General features: G+C 38.8%; 2 protein-coding genes across 4 annotated transcripts in view; one reads left to right on the top strand and one right to left on the bottom strand.

The window, feature by feature from the left end:
- Positions 1-12,595, top strand: part of LOC134541382 (uncharacterized) — a 116,249-nt gene that overhangs the window by 11,027 nt on the left and 92,627 nt on the right. The window contains exon 4 of the mRNA XM_063384806.1: positions 4,300-4,334. Coding sequence (XP_063240876.1) covers positions 4,300-4,334 — 35 coding nt within the window. The remainder of the gene's footprint in view (positions 1-4,299; positions 4,335-12,595) is intronic.
- The window catches only part of LOC134541289 (probable ATP-dependent RNA helicase DDX28), a 111,950-nt gene that overhangs the window by 43,240 nt on the left and 56,115 nt on the right, over positions 1-12,595 (bottom strand). The window lies entirely within an intron of this gene.

The raw sequence follows: 12,595 nt of genomic DNA, 5'->3' as shown, positions 1-12,595 counted from the left end.
ACCACTGCCATAAGGGCGATCAAGGAGCCGACGGGCATAGTAACGGTGTCAGAACGAGCTCGTAGTGCACATGTCGGTGGACAGCCTTGCTCAGAGGGAGCGAGGACTGCGAGGAATAGCCTCAGGCCAGGGGCTTATATACCAGCAAAAACTAACCCGATAGAGGCGCTAAAATCGCGGTACACAGGGGAAAGGAGGAGAAAAGAGGGGAAGGAGGGGCGGCATGGCTGGACTAGAGGTGGGGCGGACAAGTTTAAGAAGGGAAGGGCGGGGAAAGTATTGGCGGGCCGCCGGGGCTTGCAGAAATTGGCTACAGTATCACTTGCACGACATTTTAAACCTATTATATTATACTTGGTGAATATCTGTTGAAAATATTTGTGACAAAACAACAAATGTAAGGAACATATTGTGTTGTATTTACAGAAATAGCTCTTGACTGTTAGTAATGATAAAGGAAAAAAAAATGTGAGAGTGTCTTTCAGTACTCGCAAGCGATGTGTAACATCTGACCTTGGTAATGAGCGAATGCATCGGCATTCCTTGTGAGAATTCGGGAGCGACACAAAGATGGCCGCGTCCACTACGAAGCAATTTTAGCGGAGCCCTTAGCTAAGGGATATACATTAGGCTGGTATTCGGATGCAGCTGATATGAAACCTGGAGGAAGATGGAGTGGCTGCCTAGTCAGCGGCTGTCACTAGATAGGGCTGTCACTAGATAGGGCTGTCACTAGATAGGGCTGTCACTAGATAGGGCTGTCACTAGATAGGGCTGTCACTAGATAGGGCTGTCACTAGATAGGGCTGTCACTAGATAGGGCTGTCACTAGATAGGGCTGTCACTAGATAGGGCTGTCACTAGATAGGGCTGTCACTAGATAGGGCCTATGATATGCTTATTGTACACTAATGATTCCATCTATTCCAACATCAGAATGTCATTCACATTCAGAGCTGAATTAAATAAATTTTTAATAATGTTACTTCTGAACAATCTGTGATTTTACTTTCTTAATATTATTATTTAGGCTTGTACAAAATTTTAGTGTTGAGGAAACCAATTAGCGAATTTTTTTTTTTTTTAAACCAAGATGTGAAAAAACAAAATAAATGTTACACCGTCAGGTTGGAGTCCTTGTTTGGTTTAAATTGTGCTTGTTAAATATTGTTGTGTTTTTCATATGCCTGTCTAATGTGTATATTAAAAATAATAAATAGGATGCATAACTATTTAATAATGTGTATTACATAAATGTAAAGTAATCGGGAGACCTTGGTAAATGTTTATTTTGAATACCAACATAATGTTAATTTTTTATAACCATGTGTGTTTGAATGTATCAGTTCTCTCTTGAAGGCACATTCCTATAGATTGTTGTTACCACTTCAAATAAAGCCAATGTGTGTGTACTGCATTAGATTGGCATTAATATAAATTAATATCACAATTTTACATGCCAAAGATGGTTATGTATTGTGAAACAACTAGGTTAACCTAAACTAAAATTTAATTTAAACCACAAAGGAACATTACCTTCCATCTCTAATAAATTCTTATTAAAAACTTAATTTTTTATAATTGAATATGAATACACTAAAATACAAATTAGACAATGTTTAATGAAAAATATAAATGTATTGTAGAGCACTAGATCCTGAACCCAAAAATTGCTAAGGGGAACCTAGATCATGACACAGCTCGGGACAAAACTAAATTTCTTTGGTTTTATGCTTTGTGGTTGGTTGTGCGAGAATTGTTAGTGACCAGTTTCAGAGAGAGGGAAAAAAAATTAAGGAATTATGTTTAACCTGGGAGTGAAATCTCTTAACTTCTATACTCCTTGGTCAGGAGTATGTGTGTCGCAAGGAAAGCCTTCTTTTCACAGACGAGAGAGCCAAAACCCGAAGTTCCCCGAAGTTTTTATTTATTTTATTAATTTATTTTCTTAGCACCCAATAGACTCAGTTGATGAGCAGTGGCTCTTTGAATATAGGGCTTGTCAACATGGTTACAAAATTTATGATAAACATGTAGGTTATGATTACATACACTATTTCTAATATATGTACAATATATACATTACCTAGCATTAAAGTTATTTTACAAATTTCAACAATTAAAATATGTATTAATGAGCAGAGTTTGTTAAACATTAGAATTAGATCAATCTGTCTATTTCTAGTCCTGTTCACATTAATCACCGTAGTTCACATCATAGTTAAAATTCACTCACTTGCATTATTTTATACACTATGAACTATCTATACAGTCACAATTATTGAAATTTACATTCATGCAATTATTGTTCACATGACACTTCATAGAGCAGACTAGAGTAATGGTTACGAGCTAAACACATTAATTTAAGTAGAAAATTTAATGTTGTACGTACTTGCAAAGGCTCAAGATATATTCTTCAATTTCTTGTACACTATATAGATATTGGTTCATGCTCACTTTTTTTCCCCCGTATCTAATGTAGCTATCCTAACCAAAACAACCATCCACAATGTTTTAAAGTATTTATAATGTAGCTAACCTAACCTAACCTAATTGACAATTAGTATCCTTTTATCAACATTTACAATGAACCAAAAAAAATCCGAAGATGCACGATCGGGCGTTTGGCTCTCTCGTCTGTGACAAGATTGACTTCTTTTGAGGCCGGGGGGGGGGGGGGAGAGGCCACAGGTAGTCTGGACCTAGTATAATACCTGTTTATTACTTCAGAAGTCGTATTATCGTGTGCATATTTTACCCTTGGGGGGGGGGGGGGGAATGTATGTCAGTGAGGCGCTAGAAGCACCAGCGAGCGTCGCGCTTATCATCCCGCCTCACTAACACACACACCCCCCTGACGAGACTGAAGGCGGGTGTGGAGATAAACCAAGCGTGAAACCCAAAGCGAGCTGGTGCGTATGCAACCCCCCCCCCCCTTCCCATTTTTTCTTCTCAATAGTGTTATCAACGGAGGTTGGAAATAACTTAGAGCTTAAGAACCTTTGGGGAAGGGGGAGGGGGACAGGGATCCGTATTAATTTCATCTGTCTATGGTATACCTACTTTGACCTCGAAGGCTTTTCTTCAAACCCTGGGCGGTAGGCCTACATCCTGTTTCGGGTCGTTATTTTATATTTACGTCAAACGCCGTCTTTTTTGAAGTGTAACTTCTTCACGGAGAGGGCTACAATTTTCGAAGCGTTGCGGAAATTCCGATCGCACGAGGGGAATAGTCAGGTGCGGGGTGGGGGGAACCGGTAGAGGAGGAGAGTGCGTCAGCGGCGAAGCCACTCCAACGCATGCGCTAGCGGTCGAATGGGAAGACGGTCAAATGGGGGAAGGGGGGGATAGGTACGTAGCGGAGCATGCTGTATGCTGGTTGTAACGGCCGGAAGGGGAGACGGCAGTGGAGGTAGAAATGACGCAGCAGCGATGCTACGGAATTCTCGTTAACGTTGCTTGTGTTTGTTCCTCAGTTTTCGTAACGGCTGACGATTGAGTGACGCTGCCATATTTATTTTATTTTACTGAAAGTTTCTACAATGTATTTATTCGTGTGGAAAATAGTTATTGATTCGTGCAATTAACTTTATAAGTATCATTCATTTTTATGTGAATAGTTTGATTAAAAATGTAGAAAAGACGTATTGCCTTACGAGGGCAGCTTTATAAGTGTAATTTATTTTTGGTATGAACACTGTGATTTGAAATGTCCAAAGGACTCGCAGACTTGTGAGAGAGACTTTATAAGTGTAATTTATGTTCGACTGGAGTGTTTGTTGATGCAGAAGCAGATAAAGAGGCATTGTCGAAGGGAACGTGGGAATAAGCCGCCAAAAGAGGCGCTAATAAGTGCCAGTGAACGGATGCCAGAGTACAGGACGTGGGAAAAGGCATTTTTTTTTTCATTTGAGATCATACCGCATCCACACTATTCTCAGTTATTATCTCTTGTACAATAAAAATATCCTAAATAAATAAATAAATAATATATACACACACACCTAAAAAGCAAAAAGTTTCACTTCTCTAGCACATGGACTCCAAAAAATTTTTGTTTTTAACATTTAGAATGGCTTTACAGTATATACGTGTGAGATTGGATTTGATGATGATGATGATGATGATGAATGACTGAATCTTTAACAGCATCATCCTGTGGTCAACAAATTATCTTCTTCGCGAAGGAAACACCATCTTCTCGTGTTTATTCTTGTTCAAACATTTTTGAATGCGATTGACCAGTGTTTATTCCGCATCACTTTAATCTCGTTTGTGTGTGTGTGTGTGTTTCAGAACTTGGCATCAATCCAGACCACATCATACAAAAGGTAGGGTTTGAATTCCACGCTAAAATATTACTTTTCCCCTTATATTTTGAGCGTTTTATTGATTTAGTACTTATTTAATTTGGATCTTTTGTTGTAGCAGTGGTAGTTATCTGGGACGACCATACATTTCTCACGTGTGAACCACAGTAAAAAATTTATAATAAATTACTATATTATATAAAGAAACCTTGGCTTCTATTTGTTGCCACAAAAAAACGAATTCTATCGAAATTCGGGGTGTGATTAAAATTATACGATTTATTATAAAGTAAATCGAACTCGAATCGATTCGAACCATACACAACGAGCTGCTTGGCAACGTCTTATCCGTGAAGGTTAGTTTACGATTACGTTGTCGTTAACGGCAATCACATAAACCCATGACACACGTGTACCGTCATGTTTTGAAGACAGGACTGATACTGGCGGTTATTTCTCATTCACGCAATCCAATCGTAAACCAGCCTTAACGCCGTGTCATATCTATCTGCTTTACTTAATTTTTATACGTTGCACCGACTGGTTTCCAAATGGAAGTTATCCGTTAAAAGTATTTGCACAAAAAACATGTTCAGTGTTCTGGATATAAAACATACATTTTTAATAGCAGTGAAAAAAAAAAAAATATGGGGGTAGGGGGTTTTGCGTAGGAAAGTTAAATCATATAAAAATAAAATAGTGTTTTTTTTTTTCGGAGTTAGTTGTTAAAAGTGTTAAGCTGGTGAAAAAGCATTGGATCATCAACATTTATTCTTTTAAGGTGAAAAATACAGATGAGTGAATGAATGCTACATATATTTTGGAAAGAGTTAAGTAATGCATTAGTGTTTTCCTTGTTGGCTGGTCGTTTTCAGAAAAGTAGAAAAGAAGGGTAGCAAGTTTCATTATCATGGATTCAGGCGTTATTACCGGACTCCAGACCCCGTTATAGCCCGTATCCTGTGTAAAGCTCGTATTTTCCCGCCGTTAAAAGGGGATGTTTTCTTCATCTCGAAAGGAGCCCCCGGGAAAGGAAAATGAGGAGGAGGAGGAGGAGGAGGGGATTTGGGGGGGGGGGGGGAATAAAAATGTAGTTTTCGTTTCGGAACGAGGCTTGTTAAAGAATGGAAATGGCAGTTCGAGGTTGCTGTTATGCGAAAGTAGGTCTGTCAAGAACTGCTTTCCCCTCCCCCCTTTTTTTCTTTTAACGGAATCAGCATGAATGAGAGCCAGAAAGGAAAAAAAAAAACTTTTTTTTTTTAGTACTTCAGAACTTTGTTCGAAACCATCCTGAAGTTAATTTTCGTGTGGCCTCATTTCCTTGCTGGGCGTCGTACCTGGATTCGTATGGAAAGAGATTGTAAAACTCAAGCTGTGCATTGAATGTGAGTAGTATATAATAGGGCATACTGGCACAGGCTTCAGGCTGTGGATTGTGTGGATTGTGATTGTCGGTCCGCCATCTTGGATTGTGACGTCACAGCGGCCATCTTGGATGACCTTGACCTTTGACCTTGACCTTTAATTTGATCCTCAAAAATCGCCAAAATCCGCCAAAATTGGGCTAAATTTGCCAAAAATTCCTCAAAATTCGCAAAAATTTACATTTCTTAGGAAAAAAATTCCGCCAAAAAATCTCAAAAAATTCCACAATTCAAAAATCAGGATTTCGAAAATCCTCAAAAGTCGTTTTGCCCTAGAAAAAACCCAAATTCCTAAAAGCGGCTTAAAACTCCTAAGAGCTAGCCGCTCTAAGCCGCCGAGGTCATGACCTTGAAAACTAGGATGCCATGGCAGCCATATTGGATGATGACGTCACCGTTGCAATTTCCGTTACGGCCGCCATCTTTAAAATCTTTATTTATTATCCGATTTTAATGATTTTTTTTAAAATTTATAAAAAAATTTTAATAATAAAATTTTAATAAATTATTTATAAAAAAAAACATGTACAACACGGAGTTCGGAGTCCTCGGTTCGAACCCGGTGAGGGCAAAAAAAAATTAAAAATGGCGACCGATCCTTCCCCCGTGGTGGGTGCTAGCAGACTGACCCCCACCACTTTTTTTAAAGCATATATATCATCACCTAGTATGACGTCATGTCCGCCATCTTGTCTTCGATGCTGGAAGCCATCATCATTGTATCGTCGACTAGAGTGCGCTGACGCCATGTTAGTTGAATTCTTACCCGCTAGAGTGCAGTAATCATTTACTATTGCTGTGACACCCGCCATCTTGAAATTTGGCCGCCATCTTGAAAATCCGTAATTATTTAGCTAGAAATTCGGGAAAAGTTCCAAAATTCATTAAATAAATCACTCATTAACTTACATATTGATTCGATCGATTCCTGTCCTCGGTTCGATACCCGATCGATGCAATAATGTTTAATTTTATGTAAAAAATAATAATTTCAATAAACCATGTTCAACATTCGTAAAGAGACTTTAAATCATCTACTACCATCATCCTATCAGACAACAAGACCACCATATTGGAAATTCGTAATTGTAATGCTAGAGATTCGGGAAAAAGTTCAAAAATCATTAAATAAATTTGTAATCCATATAATGATTGATTGGATCGACTTAGGTCCTTGGTTCAATCCCTGGCCGATACAAAACAACTTTAATTTAAAAAAATACTAAAAAAGTGTTAGGTTTGAGAAAATAAAAACACCACAAGTTCTTTTAAAAAAAATTTATTACATAAATTCAATACACTACTACAAGTACAAAAAAAAAACACTGACAAATTACTAAAGCCTTTTGGATTCCTCGATTCAAACAGTCTTCTTATTGTACGGACTAAGCCTTTTACATGACTTTAAATGTCTATCCGATCCGTTCATCACCGCAGCCAGAGACGGACTAAATGTTCATATCACCAGGGTCTCACTTATATATATTCTCATCAGCTGGTACAACACATGAGTCAAAACAATAACCATGTTCATTATACTTCTCGGAGCATTTTATATAATGACGATGTAAGCTGTCGAGGCGTGAAATTAGTTTATTACACTTATTGCACTGAAATTGTATTCGTTTCAGTAAATTATAAGAACAACCGCTTCTTTCATGCCTGCGAGCATTTGAGGTGATAGTAAATGATGCACCACAGTATTTGCACTGATTCGAAGTACGCTCTTCATTAATTGAAGTATTCAATGCTGATGAAACTTCAGCTGATGGTGGAACAGCACATATCGAAGTCTCCTCCAGTGTAGTCAGAGACGTTGCCAACGGGATCTGCTCCAACATCGTCGGCGCCGACGTCATGGTTCCCGTAGTCGATGGTACATCCTCCATCGAGTACGACGTTAAAGTCGGCAAAGATGCCATCGAAGTCTCAAGAACAAGCAATTACACGTCTTATGCACCAGAAGAAACAAACTAGGTGATCCGTACACCGTCGACGTCAGTAACAAAACTGAGCGTCCTGCTGTCTAGGACTCGCTTATATACATGCACCGTATGGAATAATACGCTAGTCAAACCAAGAACATTTTACTAAAATACTAGAGTCAAAACAACATTAAAAAAATAGAAGCACCATCAAAAAAAAAAGGAAGCACACTTGGAAGCACCTTCAAAAAAGGAAAAAAAAAATTGGAAGCACCATCAAAAAAAGGAAGCACACTTGGAAGCACCTTCAAAAAAGGAAAAAAAAATTGGAAGCACCGACTACGAAAAGGCAGCACATTTGGAAGCACCGACTACTTAAAGGCAGCACATTTGGCAGCACCGACAACGAAAAGGCAGCACATTTGGCAGCACCGACAACGAAAAGGCAGCACATTTGGCAGCACCGACAACGAAAAGGCAGCACATTTGGAAGCACCGACAACGCAAAGGCAGCACATTTGGAAGCACCGCCTACGAAAAGGCAGCACATTTGGAAGCACCGACAACGAAAAGGCAGCACATTTGGAAGCACCGACAACGAAAAGGCAGCACATTTGGAAGCACCGACAACGAAAAGGCAGCACATTTGGAAGCACCGACTACGAAAAGGCAGCACATTTGGAAGCACCGACAACGAAAAGGCAGCACATTTGGCATCACCGACAACGAAAAGACAGCACATTTGGCAGCACCGACAACGAAAAGGCAGCACATTTGGAAGCACCGACAACGCAAAGGCAGCACATTTGGAAGCACCGACTACGAAAAGGCAGCACATTTGGAAGCACCGCCTACGAAAAGGCAGCACATTTGGAAGCACCGACAACGAAAAGGCAGCACATTTGGAAGCACCGACAACGAAAAGGCAGCACATTTGGAAGCACCGACTACGAAAAGGCAGCACATTTGGAAGCACCGACTACGAAAAGGCAGCACATTTGGAAGCACCGACTACGAAAAGGCAGCACATTTGGAAGCACCGACAACGAAAAGGCAGCACATTTGGAAGCACCGACAACGAAAAGGCAGCACATTTGGAAGCACCATCATCGAAAAGGCAGCACATTTGGAAGCACCGACTACGAAAAGGCAGCACATTTGGAAGCACCGACTACGAAAAGACAGCACATTTGGAAGCACCGTAAACGAAAAGGCAGCACATTTGGAAGCACCGACAACGAAAAGGCAGCACATTTGGAAGCACCATCATCGAAAAGGCAGCACATTTGGAAGCTCCATCAACAAAAAAAAAGGCAACAAGGAAGCACAAGTTACGAGATCTAAGTCTTAGAAATCAGAATACAAGAAATAAAAACATTAAATTCTTATAATTTAAATTGTTTATTTTATTGCTTTACATTATACAAATGCAAGTAAAACAAGCCATTATTGTATGTAGCCAGCATTCCTCAGTTCCTTGAGTATGAAGGATATTTCTTTGATGCACGAATAGTTTCCTGCACAAAGCGAACCATGTAGAAGTCTTAACCGGTCAACCAATATGTTTGGATCTTTCCATGATGTGTAATCAATCTCTTCTACCACCATCTTCCTTGCACCTTTATAAATATTATGATCTCTGGTGTCTTCCGTTTTACCACCAACCTCAGGGTAACTTTCATGTTTGAGACGGTGATCATCACAAGCTTGATCAGATTTATTTAATATATCACGTCGTTTCCACCGTTTCGATCTCAGGACACCGCCACATTCTTCGATCTTGGCAGCTTTAGGTGCTTCATCATAGTCTATGTCTTTGTCAACAGCCTCAGAGTCACTGTAACAATCACCGTAGAAGGAATCGTCTTTACCCAATTTTCCGTAATATTTCGATGTTGATGATGTTGAAGCGTCTTCATCGTCTTCATGCTTCCTTTTTAGGAGTCCATCATTTTTACAAAGTAGGAAAGATCTACTTGAATTCGGCTGGAATATATTCTCACTTTTCACGTTAAGGATTCTTCCATTGTCTTCATTCTTCCGTAAATCATCAACCTCCTTCAATTTAAGTTCTTTGTCGAGATCGGAAGAGCCAAGAAAATTATTGTGGTAATGCAGATCACTCTTCCTTAGGATGGTAGATTCATCGTTGTCCTCTAGCTTGTACGCAGGCTTGGCGCTACAAGTTCTTCCATGTCTTTTTAAGCTGTCAATTCGTGTTAACAACCTGCTACAACGATTACAGCTTAACATGTTGCGTAGTGGGTTTCTAGCACAATCATTCTTCTCATGACGTCTAGCATTCCTTCTCATGACAAAATCCTTGCCACAGTATCTACAGCGGCTTCCTTCCGATTCAGCTATAGATAACAAACCACGATCCATGGTAGCTTCTGTGACTAATGTTAGATACAAACTGTCAGTTTTCTCCAATTGGAACCATTTCTTAAATATAGTTTTTGAAATATTACATCAGCGAGAATTAATATATCTCCTGCAAAAGTACTTTATGCATGTAGTTCTGCTTTTCAACAACAGATGTCGCCACATGTTGCTTGCAGGTAAATAATATTTAGTTATTTTATGCGGGATGCGGGATGCTCACTAACGATCGCAAAAGAAGGATGGCTTCGCTAGACTCCAAGGAAAAGGAAGTTCGTCTTGCATGTTGGTGCTCCACAGATGTCTCATGGCATAATATTAATTTGACTGAGTAATGATATGTGTTAATTCCACCTTATAAAAATATTGCAAGTTTTGATTTAGTAGCAGAAATTATCGAATTAAATGTAACTCCAAATAAAATGACATGTCTCATTAGACAAAAAAAATCCATGCAGAGAGCGGTTTCTCAGAATAGTCAGAAACACTTGAAGAAACCACAGGAATGATTGCAAGAACACGAGAAAACCATCAAAATATTGACAAGAATATTCAGGAGCACACGGAGAAAACCACCATAATATTGACAAGAATAATCGGAAGCACACGGAGAAAACCGCCACAAGTTTTCTTTGTTATCATAAAATTACAGAAAAAAATCAAAAATAAAAAAACACAACAAATTCAAAAACTGATTCTGGCTTGGACTAGAACTCTATCTTTGCTCAACAATGAGAAGTTCACAAGCTAGCATAATCAGTTTTTGAATTTGTTGTGTTTTTTTTTTTTTTTTTGATTTTTTTCTGTAATTTTATGATAACAAAGAAAACTTGTGGCGGTTTTCTCAGTGTGCTTCCGATTATTCTTGTCAATATTATGGTGGTTTTCTCCGTGTGCTCCTGAATATTCTTGTCAATATTTTGATGGTTTTCTCGTGTTCTTGCAATCATTCCTGTGGTTTCTTCAAGTGTTTCTGACTATTCTGAGAAACCGCTCTCTGCATGGATTTTTTTTGTCTAATGAGACATGTCATTTTATTTGGAGTTACATTTAATTCGATAATTTCTGCTACTAAATCAAAACTTGCAATATTTTTATAAGGTGGAATTAACACATATCATTACTCAGTCAAATTAATATTATGCCATGAGACATCTGTGGAGCACCAACATGCAAGACGAACTTCCTTTTCCTTGGAGTCTAGCGAAGCCATCCTTCTTTTGCGATCGTTAGTGAGCATCCCGCATCCCGCATAAAATAACTAAATATTATTTACCTGCAAGCAACATGTGGCGACATCTGTTGTTGAAAAGCAGAACTACATGCATAAAGTACTTTTGCAGGAGATATATTAATTCTCGCTGATGTAATATTTCAAAAACTATATTTAAGAAATGGTTCCAATTGGAGAAAACTGACAGTTTGTATCTAACATTAGTCACAGAAGCTACCATGGATCGTGGTTTGTTATCTATAGCTGAATCGGAAGGAAGCCGCTGTAGATACTGTGGCAAGGATTTTGTCATGAGAAGGAATGCTAGACGTCATGAGAAGAATGATTGTGCTAGAAACCCACTACGCAACATGTTAAGCTGTAATCGTTGTAGCAGGTTGTTAACACGAATTGACAGCTTAAAAAGACATGGAAGAACTTGTAGCGCCAAGCCTGCGTACAAGCTAGAGGACAACGATGAATCTACCATCCTAAGGAAGAGTGATCTGCATTACCACAATAATTTTCTTGGCTCTTCCGATCTCGACAAAGAACTTAAATTGAAGGAGGTTGATGATTTACGGAAGAATGAAGACAATGGAAGAATCCTTAACGTGAAAAGTGAGAATATATTCCAGCCGAATTCAAGTAGATCTTTCCTACTTTGTAAAAATGATGGACTCCTAAAAAGGAAGCATGAAGACGATGAAGACGCTTCAACATCATCAACATCGAAATATTACGGAAAATTGGGTAAAGACGATTCCTTCTACGGTGATTGTTACAGTGACTCTGAGGCTGTTGACAAAGACATAGACTATGATGAAGCACCTAAAGCTGCCAAGATCGAAGAATGTGGCGGTGTCCTGAGATCGAAACGGTGGAAACGACGTGATATATTAAATAAATCTGATCAAGCTTGTGATGATCACCGTCTCAAACATGAAAGTTACCCTGAGGTTGGTGGTAAAACGGAAGACACCAGAGATCATAATATTTATAAAGGTGCAAGGAAGATGGTGGTAGAAGAGATTGATTACACATCATGGAAAGATCCAAACATATTGGTTGACCGGTTAAGACTTCTACATGGTTCGCTTTGTGCAGGAAACTATTCGTGCATCAAAGAAATATCCTTCATACTCAAGGAACTGAGGAATGCTGGCTACATACAATAATGGCTTGTTTTACTTGCATTTGTATAATGTAAAGCAATAGAATAAACAATTTAAATTATAAGAATTTAATGTTTTTATTTCTTGTATTCTGATTTCTAAGACTTAGATCTCGTAACTTATGCTTCCTTGTTGCCTTTTTTTTGTTGATGGAGCTTCCAAA

Source organism: Bacillus rossius, chromosome 18 (assembly GCF_032445375.1).
Source record: "Bacillus rossius redtenbacheri isolate Brsri chromosome 18, Brsri_v3, whole genome shotgun sequence".
In the NCBI taxonomy this organism is placed as follows: domain Eukaryota; kingdom Metazoa; phylum Arthropoda; class Insecta; order Phasmatodea; family Bacillidae; genus Bacillus; species Bacillus rossius.
Note: the sequence above shows the minus strand (reverse complement) of the source record. Positions and strands in the feature narration are given on the sequence as shown.